The 20,089-nt window shown below is 31.8% G+C and overlaps 1 protein-coding gene across 2 annotated transcripts in view; it reads left to right on the top strand.

Moving 5' to 3' along the window:
- ABCC9 (ATP binding cassette subfamily C member 9) overlaps positions 1 to 20,089 on the top strand; it is a 190,340-nt gene that overhangs the window by 165,795 nt on the left and 4,456 nt on the right. For both annotated transcript variants that reach the window (XM_074268855.1, XM_074268856.1), the window contains 8 exons: positions 1,358 to 1,468; positions 5,650 to 5,770; positions 8,329 to 8,459; positions 10,477 to 10,555; positions 12,422 to 12,530; positions 13,737 to 13,840; positions 16,980 to 17,113; positions 19,648 to 19,710. In XM_074268855.1, coding sequence (XP_074124956.1) covers positions 1,358 to 1,468; positions 5,650 to 5,770; positions 8,329 to 8,459; positions 10,477 to 10,555; positions 12,422 to 12,530; positions 13,737 to 13,840; positions 16,980 to 17,113; positions 19,648 to 19,710 — 852 coding nt within the window. The remainder of the gene's footprint in view (positions 1 to 1,357; positions 1,469 to 5,649; positions 5,771 to 8,328; positions 8,460 to 10,476; positions 10,556 to 12,421; positions 12,531 to 13,736; positions 13,841 to 16,979; positions 17,114 to 19,647; positions 19,711 to 20,089) is intronic.

A 20,089-nucleotide genomic window follows, 5' to 3' on the forward strand; every position in this document is an offset into this window, starting at 1 on the left:
TACAGACCCCAGAGTTTCCATGAAAGTAAAGTTTCATCTTTTTAATATTATTATTCTACCAATGTTACAATATGGCAAGGAGACATTCTAAAGAATTAAGATTAAATATGTGAATGGGGTTTATGATTAATATGAATAGGCTGCATGTAACCAGTGAAGAAGTCTGGAGAAAAGCAGGAATAAAGAGATCATCAATGGGCTGTATAACAAGAAGAAAGTTAGATACATGACAAGAGTAAAAAAAGAGCTTCACTGGTCCCTCAAAATGGCGTGAGAAATTGAAAAAGGTTTCTAGCATATTGGGTAAATTCTTTATAGTAAACTTTTAGGATAGCATGACAGATCGTAATAATCACATAATGAGGAAGCATAGATGAATCAAGATCTATATTATTAGAGGGAGTTCCTAAATTGATTAAATCACAGGTCCATTTGAGTATTTGAGAATGCCTTTGCCATGATGCCTTTTCTATTCTTATCTATGCCAAGTTTAAATGTCGTATCTCCAGGAGGCAGGTTGTATGGCAGTTTGGATTTGAGACATGTTTAAATCCCATTTTGGTTGTTACATATGCAACTGAAGTCTGGGCTTCAGTTTCCTCATCAGTCAAATCAGGGGCTGGGATTTGATGACCTCAGAATTCTTTCTAAGTAAAAAATAAATATCCAATTGATTCTAAAGACTTTATTCCAAAAAGTTATTAGATATGTTTTCCTTAAGCCTTCACTTAGTCCTATGCATGTACCACTCTTCTGTGATTATTCTGTATGATTTTATATTACAGTTATGTTGTGCATGTTGTCTCTCTAAGGGAAGGAGCCATGTCATATTTTATAGTGTTGTATCCCTGAAGATGGCTAATAAATGCTCATTGGAATGATGAGATTGACTGTGTATGATAGTATGAGATGTTATATGATACCCCAGACAAAAAAAAAACAACCCTGACTGGCATTTCAGCAACTTCATTCTTTTCTGAGTTTCTGAGAGATAAATGGTCCAAATTTTAATAGGCAGCCTGGAATAGAGTCTTGCCAAGGCTATGGCTTGCATACTAAAGAGTTCTAGCACTAGCAGTCACAGTACATTGGTGAAAAGCCATGAACTAAAACAGACACAAATAAAGGCAAAGTGCTAAAATTAGAGACACAAAGAATTGCCAATCTGAACAAAGAAATTTTCCACCTAACGTCATTGCTGACATTCCTCTGAAACTGTAGGTATTTAGGCTTATAAAACATATGGAAATGTAGAATAGTACTTTCTCTGGTGGTCATTCCCTAGTTAAAAAAAAAAAAGGTAGTATAGTCTCGTTGATTTGAAATTTGGAAATAACCTATTTTTATTACTTTTTAGGATTATCTGGGAGCATGCATTGTTCTCACTGCAGCTGTTGCATCTATTGCATCGATTACTGAAACATCTTATTCTGGTCTGGTAGGACTGGGCCTCCTGTATGCACTTACGGTATGTATAAAAGAGACTAATTTATAGGAAAATGGATTTATATATAAAATTTTATATAATTAAACATATATACACAGAGATATGTATGTGTGTACATACATATACAGGCCTGTATTTACACATATGTACATATATAGATATATATTTGTATAGCTATATACATGTACATATATAGATATACAAATATACACACATTACACAAATATGTATTTTTAATCCAACATATGGATATCTTTCAAGGTTAGTTCTTGTTAATGTGTGGTAGGGGAAGAACTTGAAAGAAATAGCAAAATGACTCTCTTGTAAGCACTGGTTTCAGACCAAAGCCAAACAAGTTCAGGACAACTTGGAGTAGATTCAGACTTGGGGAGACAGTTTTTTTTAATTGCAAGACCTTTCCCCTCCCCCTATACCCCAGTGCACACAGGAACACACACACACACACACACACACACACACACACACGCACTCATACTCAAAGTGCTCCTAACCTATAAGAAAAAAAAAAAGATACTACTTGTTTAATCACACTCTGTTTTCTATGTTGCCAGTGTATTTACTAATTAAACATGGAGAAGTGAATGCATTATTAGCCTAATGTAGACTACCAAAAAAATTCCAAAAGTTTTTTTTTTCTTTTTTTGGCTCAAGTCACTATTAAAGTCCTAGGTATCTAGGCCTTCCTAGATTATCTTAGACAAATAGATTTAATTTACAGAATTTTCATTTGGATAAGGAAAATATATTGTTGCATGTGACATTATTTAATAATAATGAAACCTTATAAAGTATATTAAATATGCTCAGATTTGAAAGTAGAATCAGAAGCCATTTGTTTCAGGGGCTCTTAAATAAAGGTCAATGAACCTGTGTGTGTGTGTGTGTGTGTGTGTGTGTGTGTGTGTGTGTGTGTGTGTGTGTGTGTGTGTAATTTTTTTAGGCTGGTATCATAACATTTATTAAAATAATGCTAATGGTTAATAGAAACAACAAAGAACCAAAGAATTAAAATGCAAAATGTATAAAACCCAAATGTGTCTAATTCAGTAGCTAACTAAAAGCCCAAGAAAGACAACACTCTCAATGTAATAAAGCACTGCAACACAATTGGCTTATCAGTTATCAAAACTGTGGATTTTGCATTTTGTATGTACCCTTTTAATCAATCAGTAAAATAAATCAAAAAAGAATATTTGGAAAGTTATATAACAGACATATAAAGCAAGGTAGAAAATACATTATAAACTTGTAACAATGGCTATAAATATATTATCTTACATTTTTCTCCTAGACAATAGGTTTGTTATCATACATGCTAACATGTAAGTACTAAGATAATAAAGAATAGATAAAATACATATTAACATGTATGGTAGCATATAAATGATACTCCCATCTTACTGTTTTCAAAAATTACATAATAGTGTCAGAAAAAAGTCTTAAAACTACATATTTTAATTTTAATTTTTAAAATTTTTTTGCTGAGACAATTGGGGTTAAGTGACTTGCCCACAGTCACACAGCCAGGAAGTAAATATCTGAGACCACATTTGAACTCAAGTCCTGCTGACTTTAGGACTGGTGCTGTATCTGCTGTGTCACCTAGATGCCCCTAAAACAACATATTTAAAAAGAAAAATTCAATAAAGAAAGATAATACTAAAAACCAAGTCAGAGATTTCAAAAATTGTGTTTTTCCAGTTGATCCAAAATTAGATCAACTAAATTTTCAAAAATTTGTTTAGAGTAAAGGTTATTCAGAAATGTTATATACATGCATTTCATACAGTTACCTTCTTCTCAATAAAAGACTTTGATAAACATATAAAATGCCCAGGTTTATCATAATTGAGATGAACCTGAAACAAATACTGATGTCATTTTAACAAATTTCTCTTCAAATGTTTTGAGAGTCACAAGTTTATTCAACCAACCAAAATAAAAATCAAAATGGCACAGCATATATTATAAGAAAATTAAAATATTGTATATGTAACAAGCAGATAAAACAGGGACACATTAAACATAAATTAGCTAAATATAAAGGGATAGCTGTCTATTGTACAGTATATAAATAGGTGATAGGCGAGGTCACCATGCAAGTGTTTACTGAGTTTTTTTTTTTTTATTAAAGGTTTTTTTTTTTTTCAAAATATATACATGGATAATTTTCAACATTCACCCTTACAAAATCTTGTATGGGTGGTTAATTTTAAGACGTATATTTCCATATAATTAATTTCCTTTGTAATCATGTTTATTTTATGCATTTATAACAGTAATAGAAGGGATCCATAGATTTTGTTAGATCATGCTATAAATAAGGTTAAGATCTAGTCCAAAGAATCCCATCTGCAATATAGCTGGAAAGCAGTCAATAAGCCTTAGTTTGGATTTACAAGGAAGGAGAACTCACAAACTTCTAAAATATATTCTACTTTTGAATATCTCTAATTATTAGTAAAATGTTCTGTGCAAAAAGCCTTAATTTTCCTTTTTTCAGCATTTACATTAAACCATTAGACTATTCTTTGGGATATGTCCAATCTGTCCTCTGAATTCACCTAACTGTACTATCCTCTAATTTAGAACTCTCCTTTCTGTCAACAAAAATAGCACAAGAAATTTTGCTTTGTTTCATTCTAGAGTAATATCAACATATTTGCCCTACCATAACTGACCTACCAATCTAATAACCCCATCAAAAAGGGAAATGGGATTTGTCTGTCATTTTCTATTAGGTCCCTTCCTTGAATTTTGTCTTCTGTGGATTTTTGGATATCATTACAGTTATTCTTCCTACATTGTAATTATACTGTTTGCAGAATTTACTTTGATATATAAATGTAGGCAGCTTCCTATCTCTCCTCCTTGCTCCCAGTTATTTAGTTTAATTTGGATTTTGATAGCATCAAGCAAATACTTTATTGCCAGAATTTGTTGTTTTCCATTCCTAGACATTTGTCATTTTATATTTTGAGCCATAGTCTGCAAAAGCAGTCACAATTATAAAATCATGAGTTCTTTTGGCATTCTAATAAAATATATTTATCTGAGAATTTTCATTTTTGATTGAATGTCAAGGTTTCTTGTTGTTGTCAGTGTGTTCCATATCTTGGAGGCAGAAATATATTCCTATGTATTCCTATTTGTATTTGAATATAGTTTTAGTTTTATGATAGAAAATTTGAAATAATTAGATTTTTAGAAAGTCTCTTTAAAGATGACTTTGCAGGACTATATCTCTTTTATGAAGTTATTCTGTAATAACAATAAAGTTCTATAGATTTCATTTCAATATGTAATGTTAAGTATAACTCTTGGTATTAATTAGATAATTCTGGCTAAAATTACAGTTTAAGGCCTGAATCAGTTGAGTTGTCAGGGTAGCTGAGTAGGAGGAGCCTTAAATTTGTCATCAAATGGCTATCTTGATTTGAATCCATGCCCTGCCAACCAGTTGACCATGGGCAAGTCACAGATTCTCCAAAATTCAGTTTCCTCATGTATAAAAGGAAAGAAGTGGACCAGACAATCTCGTGTCCTCAGCTCTTTATATTTAAAAATGAATGAATACTGATTCTTTGCTTTGTTTTGTCTTCTTCATATGTGGTATTATATAATTTCCTATATCATATTAAAGTAAAATATAAATAATTTGTTTAAAATTGTAGTTTTCACAATTTACTTCAGAATTCTTTTAGAAAATAATTTTAAATGAACATTTTTAGTGTCTTTCTCATTTCGATGCTATTACTTGTAGCAAATCATTTGCCCTGCCTAAGTCTATTCTCCTCTACTTATTCATTCTTCAAGGTCTATCTCAAGGTCACAGCATCTATGAAGTCCTTCCAACATTTTCTGACACTTAATGATTTCCTATATAATCTATTTTGCTCTTCTTCTACATCATGATAGACTTCTAAAATGCTAAATTGTGTGATGAATAAGTTAGCTCTAAGGATCTCTACTCTTATAGTACTTTCCCAAATGCTTCTTGGATATTGGTTTACTTCCAGATTGCATGCTTTTGAAGCTATAGCATGTCATATTTGTTTTATATTATTATGTTTTTGAGCATATGCAAAGACATAAGATTTACATTTGATAGAGTAATTTTAAAACTATTGTCAAATACCAAATAATTCATTTAAAATGTATTTTCTTGTCTCCTAATATAGATAACCAACTATTTGAATTGGGTTGTGAGAAATTTGGCTGATTTGGAGGTCCAAATGGGAGCAGTAAAAAAAGTAAACAGTTTCTTGACAATGGAGTCTGAAAACTATGAAGGAGCAATGGGTATTGTTCTATGTGTTATTTTCATAATCTTCATCTTTTCATTTTCCTTGCTTTGAGCTAAAAATTTGAATCTTACTTATTCATTTTGATAACTTTACATAGTTATTGGAAATCAAATTCTTCATCAAAAGAGGAATGTGGTGAAAAAATTGTTTTGATCATTCAAATTTAAAAAAGAACTTTTTGTTTGAACTAACCAGAAAAAAGCTTTACATTTTAACTTTATTCAGCTATGGAGAGTTTGCAAGATATACAATGTATGAACAGTTAAAGTTATTTTGAAATCTAAAGAATTAATAAATGGAAGTATTACTAAAGATGAACACTTCTTAGTTCATCTTAGTTAGTGTTAAACCCAAAGACCCCAGCTTCTGAAAGAGGAACTCACTATTTGACAAAAACTGTTGAAAAACAGTGTGGTAGACACTAAATATAGACTAATTGCTTACACCATATATCAAGATGAGGTCAAAATGAGTACATGATTTAGACATAATGAGTGATACCATAAATAAATTCTCCTAACAAGGAATAAACTATCTGTCAATTCAGTGGAGAATGGAAGAATTTATAACCAAACAAGAGAAGGATGTAAAATGGATATTTTGCATATATCAGATTAAAAAGCATTAGTAAAACCAACACAACAAGATGAAAAGAAAAACAGAAAACTATGAAACACTTTTTACAGCAAATGTCTCTAATACAGTCCTGATATCTCAACTATATAAAGAAATGAATTAACTAATTAATAATTATATAGATAATTCCCCAATTAATAAATAGTCAAAGGATATGAATAGGCAGTTTTCAGATGAAGAAAACAAAGTTTTCTGTAGTCATATGAAAAAATGCTCTAGATTACTATTGATTAGAGAAACGCAAACTAAAACAACTCTGAGGTGCCACTTCATATTTATTGGATTGGTTAACATGACAGAGAAGAAATGTTAAATATTGGAAGGAATGTGGGAAAATTGGGACACTAATATATTATTTGGTGGAGTTGCAAATTGATCCAACCATTCTGGAGAGAAATTTGTAATCATACCCAAAAAGCAATCACATTGTGCATAACCTTTGATCCAGTAATATACCACCATTAGGTGTATGCCAAACAGAGTTTTTAAAAAAGGAAAAGGGCTTACTTGTACAAAAGTATTTATTGCAGTTCTTTATGGTGGCAAAGAATTAGAAATTTAAGGTTATATTCATCAGTTGGGGAATGGTTGAAGCAGTTATAGCATATTAATGGTATGGAATGTTATTGTGCTATAAGAAATGACAAGCAGGAAGATTTTAGAAAAATCTGAAAAGACATACATAAACTGATACTGAGTGAAGTGAACAGAACAGGGAGAACATTATACATAATAACAGCAACATTGTTATATTGATCAACTCTGAATGACTTAGCTATATTTAGCAATACAATGATCCAAGAGAATTCTGAAGGTCTCATGAAGAAAATTGCTACTTATATCCAAAGAAAGAAATGATGAAGTCTGAATTCAAATCAAAGAATACATTTTTAATTTCTTTATTTGTGTGTGTGTGTGTGTGTGTGTGTAGAGGTTCTTTTGAACTGTTTCTTTTTTTACTCAATAACATTTTATCTTTCAAATTACAGGTAAAGAGAGTTTTCAATATTCATTTTGTAAAGATTTTGGGTGCCAGAGTTTTTTTCTCCTTCTTGCCCTTACCACCTCCCTTTCTAAGACAGTAAACAATCTGATATAGATTACACATGTACAATCATTTTACTGTTTCTTCTTTCACAGAAAGATTAATATGGAAATATGTTTTATATGACTGCACATATAAAGCTTATATCAAGTTACTTATCATCTTAAGGAGGACAGAGATGAAAAAGGGAGGGAGAAAACTTGGAACTAAATTTTTTTAATAAATGTTACAATTTATCTCTTTATATGTAATTAGAAAAAAAATAAAAATACTATCAAAAATAAAATAAATCATTCCTACATTTACTAGGAAAATAGTAGATCAATTCTTTTAAAATAATTTTTACTGGTTGAAGTACCCATCTAACATAGATTCTTTATTACTTATTCTAGAATTGTACTACCAAAGAATCATAATTTTCAAAATTATGTGAACCTTAAAAGCAATCTAGTCCAAATTCCTCAGTTGCAGATGAGGAAACTAAGTCTGAGAGAGGTTAAGTTAATGATCCAGCTGAGACTAGCATTCAGGTTCAGAAGACTTAAAGCTTATAAAGCTATATGATGTAGACCTTAATATTAGTGTCTTTTTAGCTATGATTCTGAGCTTTGCTGACAAAAAATGACTAACATAATTTTTCAAATTTGACATCTGGAAGGAGTATTTGAAGATTGAAGAGGTGGGATCCTTGTTAACTATCCCAAAATAGAGAAAAAAATAGGGTTTAGTCATGAATTTTTCACTCAGTATATAACTTTACTTAAATAAATATCACAAAACTCATATCGATGTTACTTTATTCTTAAAAAGAGCGTAGTCTTAGTAAAGGAAGTATATGGTTTGTTGTTTTAAATTTTGCTATCTTTTCCCAGATCCATCTCAAGTTCCAGAACATTGGCCACAAGAAGGAGAGATCAAAATTCATGACCTGTGTGTCAGATATGAAAATAATCTCAAACCAGTTCTTAAACATGTTAAGGCTTATATCAAACCAGGGCAAAAGGTATGGGAGCTCTCACTGTCATCCTTTAATTTGCTAATTGATTGGTTATATGGGACTAATGAAAGTAAAAAGCAAGAATGACATCTAAATCACCATCATGTAGGAAAGTTCAGAAGAAAGGTTGGTTTTGAGAAAAGCTAATAAAGTTTTTTCTGAATGTTAGGCTTGACATATCCAAAGTACTTTTACTTGGAAATGGTATTTACCCAAGATGATTAATCATGTTATCCAAATGTGTTTTAGTGGCATTTATCTAACATATTATGCACTTTGACATTCAGATTATCTGAACTATGGAATAAAATACAAGTAGAATGTATTTTTTCAAAACCAGTAGAATAGAAAGTAGGCAATGATTGACTATGGAATATCTCTCTGCCTTCCCCATCCCAATCTTTATTTACAATCTCATTAAATCCCAACCTCTGAATTTTACAGTTGTGTTTTTCTTATATCTAAGAACTGATTTTCATCATGACTTTTCTTTGGTAATGACTTATTATGCAGAGGAATGGTATTTTAATTTAAATAGGGTATGTGCATAATAAGAAACTTTGCCATAAACAGGTTGTGCCCAAAGAAATCCAGAGTTTCTGGAATCCTGGCATCTAGTGAAATTGGTTAAGTGTTAAATACAGTATAGGAGGAAAATTGCCACTGACATTTAGGAATACAAAGTTATTCCACAAAAAGAGTAACCAATGAAGATCCCCAAGAGAAAGTTTTCTCAGCAAGCTGTCCTTCATACCTCAGAATTTGCCATCATCTCTATCTCTAGCCCATTCTTTTGCAAAAAAACATCTCTTATCTTGACTTTTAAGGTCCTAAAACTTTCTCTTTGTGAAGAGAAAAAGACAGACACAGATACACAGAGACAGAGAGAGAGAAGGAAGGGAAAAAAGAAGGAAGGAAAGAAAGCAGGCAGGCAGGCAAGAAGACAACTTTTTTGAATTGAAGGTTCACTAAGTAGCCACTTAAGAATTTTTGCATTTAGATTGGTTTTAATCCCATTATTTTAGTCATTGGAAAAGCAAGAACTTTCAGTCTTATTCTACTACTGTCATTGTTCTTGAAATGATCACTTTGAAAACAGAATAAGACAGTATAATGTTCAGAAAACCAACTAACTACAGAAATCAATGATAAAGAAATGACAAAACTGTGAGTGGATACACAGAAAGCTGATGTACACTGGGATTGCTTGTAGAGAAATGTAACTAGAAACCAAGTTTGTATCTTATTAATGACAATTTATGATATCATGGAAGAAGATCAGAAAGAAAGACTATAAATAAATGATTTTATTATGAGTATGTAAATAGGGTTTTGGTATTTTTTTATCTTGATGTTTTTGAGTTAAAATGATTTTGTCCAATTTCTGTTCTTTTTAATTAACTTAGTATTTGTGATTCAATTTCTCTATCTCAAGAAAAGATGGTTGCTTCTCTGACCATATTCTCTAAACTCCTTCTACTCCCATCACATGCTCAAGAAGCTTGAGTTGCTTCCTATTATATTTAGGCTAAAATATAAATTCCTTTGTTTGAAATGTAAAATCTTGCCCAATCTGACTTCAATCCATTCTTAGTCTGGTTTCTTGTTACTCACTTAACATACTTTGTATCAGCCAAAGTGGCATTCTTGATATTGTCTATATAGAATAATCCATCTTCTTCATCTCTTCATTTAGACAGGTTGTCCCCAATATCTAGAATGTTCTACCTCCCCATCTACTTCCACATCTCCTTGGAATCCCTTGCTCCTCTTAAGCCTCAGCTCATGTACTATTTTCTACAAGAAATCTTTCCAAATTTTTTAAACTATTAGTCCCATTCCCTAACCCTACAAATTATCTTGTCTTTACTTATCCCTGTACATATGGTCCATCCCTACCTCTCCACTTTTCATGAGAATATAAATCCTTAGTGGGGGATAATTTTTGGTAGTCTTATTCCTAAAAACAAGTACCTGGATTGTTACATAATATTCACCTAAATGCTTCTTGTAATTGTCTTAGGTGGGCATATGTGGTAGGACTGGAAGTGGAAAGTCATCATTATCACTGGCTTTCTTCAGAATGGTGGATATCTTTGATGGTGAGTTCCTAGGAATTTTCTGTTGGACCTTTTTTCCTCCATGAAAAAAATACTTGCTTACTAATTTTTTATTTATATAGTGGTGAAAATAAAATATTTCTAGAACTAAATGCAGTGAAGTATGTTGAAATCCCAATGGTTTTGCATCTGGCTTCCCACATCAAGCATGTCAGGGTCAAAAATTCTGTTTTAAATATAGGAAAGAAAAGTCCACGGTTTGTTGCATTTAAGAAAATAAATCACTTAGTCTTTTTTTTCCCCTCTCCATAGATTCTACCCTAGAAATCATGTTTAACTGGATTAGGATATTGTAGTTTAGGCAACTTTCTATGGAGGAAAATAAATGAATGAAAAGATGTTGTAGAGATAGAATTGATAGGACTTGGCAATTGATTGAATATAGAGAGAAAGGGAAAGGAAATCTAAGAGGACCCTGAAGTTTCAAATCTCAGTGACTAGAACCAACAGCAACAGGGAAGTTTGAAAGCAGAATAACATTTAATAATAATAAATCCCATGCATGAATTTCACTGGACTTCTAAAATATATAAATTTGTCAAATGAAATTGCATATTTTGTGAGGAAGGCGCAGTGTTTTTATAAAACATCTCATTCAATAAAATTGGCATACTAATTGTTAATATTAATAATTCTTATTATTATGACAAATAATAAAACCATGGAAATAATATAAATTTAGATCTGAAGAGGACCCATCGTATTGCTTGATTTAACAATTTCAGGGTGGTATTCTTGAAAAAGTGCCACTACCCCCAGCTTAATTATTAGCTCAAGGAGGCATTTATAAAGTTGACTACATGATCTTTTCCAGACTAGAGATCTTTTCCAGTTCTAAAATCATGTGAGGGAAGATGTCAGGGACAAATGACCTTATAGACTAGCAATTTCATCTTTCTGAAGCAGAAGTGAAGAAAAAAGAAAGAAAAAGGAGGAGAGGGAGAGGAAGGGGAAAAAGAGAATAATTATGTTATGGGCACTGTGCTAAGCTCTTTACAAATATCTCACAATACCTGTAAGGTAGGTGCTATTATATTCCCAATTTTATAATTGAAGAAACCAAAGTAAACAGTTTAGCAGTTTGTCCAAGGATATAGTTAGTAGGTGTCTGAGGCTAGATTTCACTCAGTTCTTCCTGACTCCAAAGTCTAGTGATCTTTCTACTGTACCATCTCATTGCCTCCAAAAAAGGGATTTGTGACACCCAAATTCTAGGTATGTTGCTTAACTAAGAGTAAAGGCTGTAAAATTCCATGGAAGGAACAAATAAGGAAGATCACACAGCCCTTTTTCTTAGTTGAATTTTAGCAATTAAAATATTTTTTCCCTGTACCATGGACCTAGATATTATGACCCCAGATTCCTCTGTTGAACATCTCCAAGGGGTGATATTAATATTTAAACACATTTTCAATCCAAGTAAGCATCCCTAAAATTCTGACAAACTGCAAAGAAAACACTGGCAGCACTGCAAGGTCAAGGGCAGAGTGAATGACCTCTGCCAAGAATTGCTGGCATTGTAGCAAACTTTTCTAGTCCCCCTTACCTAAATAACAGATGATCTATGGCATTTTTAATGGCCTTAGACTTAAAAAGCTTGGCACTTAGTTAACACATGATATTAATAAAACTAGAGTCATAATTTTCAACTTGACATTTCTACCTTTCTTATTCTTTTCATACAATATAAAAAATTCCTAGAGAATCATCCTTCTTGGCTTTGGTGAGCCATATAGAAAGCAATGGAAATGATAGTTTTAGTCAAATATGAGGCAAAATCTTTAATAAACAAATATAATTTTATTATCTGTATCATATGTTTATTATATGTGTTTTTATTTTAAACAGGAAAAATTGTCATTGATGGAATAGACATTTCTAAACTCCCACTACACACCCTACGTTCCAGACTTTCGATTATTCTACAAGATCCAATACTATTCAGTGGCTCTATTCGGTAGGTGCCTGACTGTGTAAAGAGTGCTAAGATATCTTTCATTCAAGAAATATAAGTGAGCATATAATATGGGCTGAGATGGGAGAGATATAAAGTTTAGATAACATATAGTCCCTATTCTCAATGGATTACATCTACTGGAGAGATAGATGCAAATATACATAATATTACATGAAGCCATTTTAAAAGAGTTCGTTCTTGTTGCACTTTTTTCTCATATCATACCTTTCTGATATCTTCCCCTACTTTTTCCTCCTTCACTGCAGTAAAAATTGGCCCAATAAAGAGGGGCCCCTTCTTTCTGCTAACGTCAGTCTCTGTACAGTCAACCTTGATCCCATCGCCTCCTATCTTCCTCATCATACTATCCCCACCTTTATTCTCACATTCTCTCTAACCTTCTTTCTCTTTTATCTACTCTGTCTTTGTCTTCTGCCATAATCCTGCCTTCCTATCCTCCCATCTTTAAAAAAATTCTCAAAAATAGATGTTAAAATATACTTGTTGACTGATTGCTTTATAAAGTCTACTAGAAAAAATGCCTTGTGAGCTTCAAGAGAGTAAGTAGATTGTTGCTGGTGTGCAGAATCAGAGTAACTTCATATGTAAGTTAGGTTTAAAAGATGCATATATATTACACATGTGAATAGAGAAGGAAAGTCAAAAAATAATATGTGTAATTTTGCTTTAGTTCACAGAAGGTGCTATTCTTTTCAAATATGTATATAAAGATATCTGCAATTTAAGACTAGGAATGTTTACACAAGACAAAAATATCCAAATGGTTATGTTCAAAGTTTTCCCATCAGAAATGTAGTGCTTAGATTAACCAATTTTTATTATGCTTAGTCTTATCTGAAAGATATAAAACAGAATGTTCCCGAAGAATTAAAACATAAGACAATGCCAGGCATGATAGTAGTTCATACTTCTCTTTTACAACATGTCTGTGCTGTCCCATCTGAATTATCTTTTTAAAAATATCATTGTCACTTCTCTGTGATTCCATCTTAGAATCTTCTTCCCTAATATAGTTGAGTAAAACAAATAAACATCATATTATTATGAATATTTAATAATATCACCACCAATATTATTATCTTAATTCCGCAAAATGTTTTACTATTTATTATATCATGAACAAAATAAACATTTATTTTTTTAATATTTTACTTCATTAACAAATTAATTAATTTTCCCCTACAGATTTAATTTAGATCCTGAATGTAAATGTACAGATGATAGACTTTGGGAAGCTTTAGAAATTGCTCAACTCAAGAATATGGTAAAGTCACTTCCAGGAGGTCTAGGTATGTCTGAACACTCCAATTTTAATTGGTTTTAAACATATATTTGTTACATTTGCAGTCTGTTCATTTGTAGTAAATTCTTTAGAATATCATGAAATTAGCCTCATTACAAGGTTTTTAAAAAAATTGTTCTCCAGAAGATAAATCACTTGGAATGATGTCCAAGAGGACCTGTTTTATACTAATACATTTTGCTCCAGAGAATTATAACATTTTGAAAAAAAATGACCTAAATAAGCTAACCTATACATTTTCCCCAATCTGACCAACAGCTTATAAATGGAAATACATAATACTTTAAATTAGTATTCCTTGTTCATACAATAAACACTACTATTTACTTTTAATGAATGGACCATTAGATATTGATTGCAATGTTCATAGAGTGGGCTTTTAATTTGCTACTGGGACTATACTCATTTGTAAAAATGTTTTACTCTAATATCAAAAATATAATTTACATCATATCACACTAGACTCTGTGGCCTTAGATAAATCACTTAACCTTTGTTCAGTTTATTCATTTGTAAAATGGGAATAATAATAGCACCTATCTCCTAGGATTGTTGTGAGGATCAAATGAGGTAATATTTGTAAAATGTTTAGTGCAGTACCTGACATGTTGTAGGTGACATATAAATGTTAGTTGTTTATTATTATTATCATATCTTTCTTTACCATGCCAAGGACTGAATTATATGACTTTCTAGATTCAATTTGATTAAAAATATTATGTGCACTTACTATGTGAAGAGCATCATGCTAGAGCCCGAGTAAGATAGAAAGTTTATTGTTGGTAAATAGAGATGTCTATGCACATGATTTTCACTTCTATCCATTCATTCCTAAACTTCCTGCTGAGGCAAACATAGTTAAGTGATTTGTCCAGAATCACACAGCCAGTTAATGTCTCCAAACCCAGCACTCTATCCACTGTGCCACCTAGCTGTCCACATGCCTTTTGTTGTTCAGTCTATTTAGTTGTATCCAACTCTTTGTGACCCCATTTGTGATTTTCTTGGCAAAGATTTTGGAGTAATTTGCCATTTATTTTTCTGGCTCATTTTACAGATTACAGATAAACTCCATTAAGTGACTGTCATAGGATCACACAGCTAATAAGTGTCTAAGAACAGATTTGAACTCAGGAAGATGAATCAAGCCAAGCATTCTATCTACTGTATCACCTAGTTGCCCCATGTCCATGTGTCTTATCTTGTAGTAAAAATCAGGTTCATTTATCTCTGAAAAATATTGCAGTGTATTTATTTATCCAAGGCAGATAGATAGTTTTGCAATCCTAATTTAGCTGTGAGGAAAATACAACCCACCTTTGAATTCTAATTAGGTGGTCTCCATTCTAAGCAGAAGTTGGAATAACTTTAAAAAGTGTCATGTCTTAGAAGCAAAAATTGCTTTGCTTGAGAAGCCTTACAATGAATTTTAAGGATAGTCCCAAAGAGGTTATGCTAAGTATCTTAAGTATCACAATACTTCTTTTGATCTTTCCTCTGAGGTCTCAGCTAGCCAAACTTAAGGATTGGTGTTCAGGTAAACATTAACCCTTTGTATTTCCATTTCCTTTTTTTTTTTTTTTTTTGTTCCAGGAGTGATAAACATTAAATACATATGGGAGAGCAATATAGGTTACCAAGGAAAAGAGTTTGGAAGAATCCATTAAAGAAATATGTCAAGGGGCAGCTCAGGTGGCGTAGTAGATTGAGCACCAGCTCTGAAGTCAGGAGGACCTGAGTTCAAATGTGATATCAGACACTTAACATTTCCTAGCTGTGTGACCCTAGGCAAGTCACTTAACCCCAATTGTCTCAGAAAAAAAGAAAGAAAAGAAATATGCCTAAGTATGCCATTGACTTGCAGCTTAAATCCATATAAGAGTTTAGCAGATTAATCAGAGTTAGCTAGAGTAAAGAGAAAAATGCCATTAAAGGAAAGGCACTATAAAGAGGGAGAGAGAGAGTATCTCATAGTGGACTTAATCATAAAAAGCAAATCTTAGCAAAGCAAAGATGTTTATTATGGGAATATCTTTTGTAGAGGAAATACAACCTTGGGATTTTCTCAGGGGAAGAAGGGAAATACCAGGGAAAAAATCTGGTAGCTCAGAGAGAGGGATCAAAGAAACAGAATGGACCTGATATGCCAGGTTCCAGACCTGTCTAAAAGATATGCTAATCAATATATTAAAGGTTGTTTAAATATGCCCAGAGTTTTGAGGGATAGACATTGGAGTCTGATGAAGAATTTCATCCTTACGAATCACTCTAACCAAATAGGATGATCTGGGAATTGGTTATGCCCGTTAATAGCCAGATAGACTTCTTAACAAGGGAAGACAGTAAACTTCAGCTCCACATCACTAAGAGATCTACACTACAACAGCATACACAGTCAGTTACACTTTTATGAACCTGTTCTTCATTTATATGGTAAGTAAGAAGTAGATGTGTAATAAATTTTCTGTGTTGACAAAGATGCTTTTAATAATATTCACTTAGTGAAATGTTAGTGTAAAAATACAGGTAAAGAATACATTGAAAAGGCAATAGTATTCTATAAGAGACTAAAATCCTGGTTTTAATCTGTCACTCACTAATAAGATGACTTTAAGGCAAGCCATTTTCTGCAACTCTTTTTACCCATTTGTTAAACATTAGTTAAACTGCACTGATTCCAAAATCACTTCTGAGCTTAAAAATCTATGATTCAGTAATCATTTACTTCTGATACCAACAAATTTATTTAGTATGCCAGTAACAAGCAGTTATTAAAGGCTGTACTTGGGGCTGAGGATAAAAACACAAAGCTAAGACAATTCCTACCCTCTAGGATTTTATATTCTACTGGGAAAGAGATAACCTACTTTTGCCAAAATTAAGATAATTCAACTTTTTTCTGCCTTGTCTAAGCTTCTTCCTGTCTCCAAAAAAAAAAAAATTAAAAAAATGAAATCTTTATTGGAAGCAGTTCAAATGGTATGTTGCCTCAAAAATGATATTCTAAGTAAGTTACTGTGTTATCTTGGAACACAGTGGCTGTTTCCCAACATATCCTACTATTTTGTTTATGGAAATTTTCAATTGCACTCTTCTAATATAATCCTTGCTTCTTCTTGGTCTAGATGCAGTTGTGACTGAAGGTGGAGAAAATTTTAGTGTGGGACAAAGGCAGTTGTTCTGCCTTGCCAGAGCTTTTGTCCGCAAAAGCAGCATTCTCATCATGGATGAAGCCACAGCTTCTATTGATATGGCTACAGTGAGTGAATGGCTTCAATTTTTAAAGTTGACTTATTAATTTTTGATTAAGGGAGTGTGTGAATGAGGATCTAAACTTCTTAAAAGTCTAGGTGGCTGACCTAAATTATTCATCTGTGTAAATAACAACAACAACAAACAATTCAAAAAATTTATACATATATGTATATTTATGCATGCACATATAGATATATGTATATATCTACCTCTCTATCTAATACTCTTGAGTGTAGGCATTCCATTCATCAAAGCAGATTTGACACTATTCAGCAACATATAGGACTAGAGAGATGCTTGAGTCACTAAGAAGTTTAAGTGACCATCAATACGTATCAGAGGTGAGATTTAGACTTAGATTTTTCAGATTTTGAGGCCAGCTTTCTATCTACTTACCCTATTACTATATATACATTCACACACATTACACTGCCCCCATAACTAATATGATTTATTGAGGGTTTTCATTACGTTCCAGAGGACCTTCTGAATTATAAACAGATTAGATATGGACCTCTTTTCAGAAAGCTCACAATATGATAGGGTAGGACAGTGTATTTGTGTATGTATATGGTTTTGTATACAAATAATTTATTGGCAATCAGTGCATTTTCATTTCCTTTGACAAGAATAAGCAACCTTTAAAAATTTAAGTCTGGCCTGTGGTATTCCAAATGAACAAATTGAATTAGAAAATAATTTAAACTCTGTCATTATGTGATAGTGTTTATTTAGATTAATGATTTTCTGTTTTATATATTAGTGTGGATTTTATAGTCAATAACACACACACACACACACACAATTCTTCTCAAAGATTATAGGATCACTAAAGAAGATAACTGCAGAAAAGAAAAATATCTAGCCCAATTTATAGTAACTGCGGCAAATTGTAATAAAGTATCTGATAGCTATTTCTCAGTTACCCCCACTTTCACATTCTCCTCTTACAAACCTTAAAGACAAACTTTATAATGTCATGAAACAGTACATTTGCTTGCAATATCTCCTTCATTTCCGAACTTGAAAAACAAGAGAAATGAACACAAAATTTCCAGGCATTCTCAAACAATGGAAAAAGTACTATTTCATAATAAAATGCTAATTTCACATCATGTTATTCTGCTTATTCAATACTATCCACTAATGGATCCTTCAAAACCTAATAAAAATGGTTTTAAAATAAAAGGTAGGGAAAACTGTGTAAAACGTTCAAGCTACAAATTATAGAGTAGAAGCAGCAGAGGAAAACAGTAAGACAGCCAGAATTTCAAGGAGACAAAAATAGAAGGAGCCATAAGTAAAACCCATGGTGCCAAATATCCGTAGATAAATAGAGACAAAGATTTAAGCAGCAAGCAAAAGGAACTAAGGATCCTAACAGATGGAGACAAATTCGCTTAAAAGATTTAACTTATTTTTGGTAGGATGAAACTGATGAAGAAACAATATAAATAAAAGGAAAGGAAGTAGAAAATACTTTATGTTCTATTAAATTATAGCATGTAATATTTATAATCTATAAAATATACTTGTATATTATCTATAAGTATTATGAAATATTTTATATATTTAATATTTTCTATTAAAATAATATGTATTACTTTTCTAAAGATTCTAGGAGCTAGAGCAGGAAAGAAAAAAAAAAGTACAGAATATTTGAATGAAGAGCAATAAAAGAGAAAAGTAGAAGAGATTTTTTTTTGAATGTGAAATAAAAAAGATTATCCTCAAATTATGTTAATAAACCTAACATGCAGATATATTATAGGAGTAATGGAGACTTCAATTATCCAGCCATCTGCTAGAGCTTTCTGTTAAAAAGCAACTATAGGGCCTAGGAGGAATGGCAAAATCTCAAGAATGACATTCTGAAGACACAAAGAGAAACAATTCAAAAGAAAAGGAAAATTTGAGTTGTCTATATATAATGATGTATATGCATACAGAAACCATCAATTAATTTAGTCTTTTAAAGATATGTATGCCCTTCCTCATAAAAAAGAGCTTAATAAGTCAACAATAAATCATAATTACTAATATTAACCCTATAGAATTTGAAATAATTTATCTTGATCCCTTCTTTGAAAAGGTGTATATGTGGTAGAGAGGACCCAAGAGTATGGAATATTACATATACTATCAGATACAATTGATTCATGTTATTGGTTTTCCTAAATAGCCTTCATTCCTCTTCTTTTTAAAATCTCAATTCGAAGAAATGCTGCTAGGGCTGAGAGGAGAGATAGATATATTTGGAAATAAAAATGATATAAAAATAAAAGGTCAATTTAATTTGATATTTTTAAAGAATAAAAAATATGAAAGATGAATCAAGAGGGGGAGAAAGTGTGGAATAGTCCTATAAAATTGTGTATAATTATAAATCCCAGAAAGATCTGAGGTTAATGAAGAACTACAAAAATGGATGTTTTTAAAGCTATAATGAGGGAGAAGTTAAGGACAATAAAAAGTGGTTTTTCTTAGCTATATTGGCAAGGGAGAAAATAAGCAACTTGTGACACTTTTGTTTTACAGGAAAATATTTTGCAGAAAGTGGTAATGACTGCCTTTGCAGACCGCACAGTTGTAACAATTGCTGTAAGTATGAGAGATGTTATTTTGATTTGAATTTATTTAGTTAATTTGCTAATTTGATCTTATTTAGTCCTTTGTTCCTATATCTGGCTACCTTTAAAAGATTAAAATATATTTATATATTTAATTCACTATTCCTCTAATAGTTACTGCACATGTTCTCCTCCCTCCCCAAAAGGGGGATGATTTTCTACAGCTTAAAATTTTATTTACGAACATTTCCAAACTACATTTGGGTGCCTCAGTTGAAAATTAAGGTATAAGTATGGATCTAGCTCTATAGAATACAAAGCAATTCATCTAATGCTTATGCCTTTAATCCCATTCTTTTACAGTCCAAAGTTGTTCTTCCCTAACCCAGATCTTTGTTCATATGGATTAA

This window comes from Sminthopsis crassicaudata, chromosome 5, assembly GCF_048593235.1.
Source record: "Sminthopsis crassicaudata isolate SCR6 chromosome 5, ASM4859323v1, whole genome shotgun sequence".
NCBI classification, from domain to species: domain Eukaryota; kingdom Metazoa; phylum Chordata; class Mammalia; order Dasyuromorphia; family Dasyuridae; genus Sminthopsis; species Sminthopsis crassicaudata.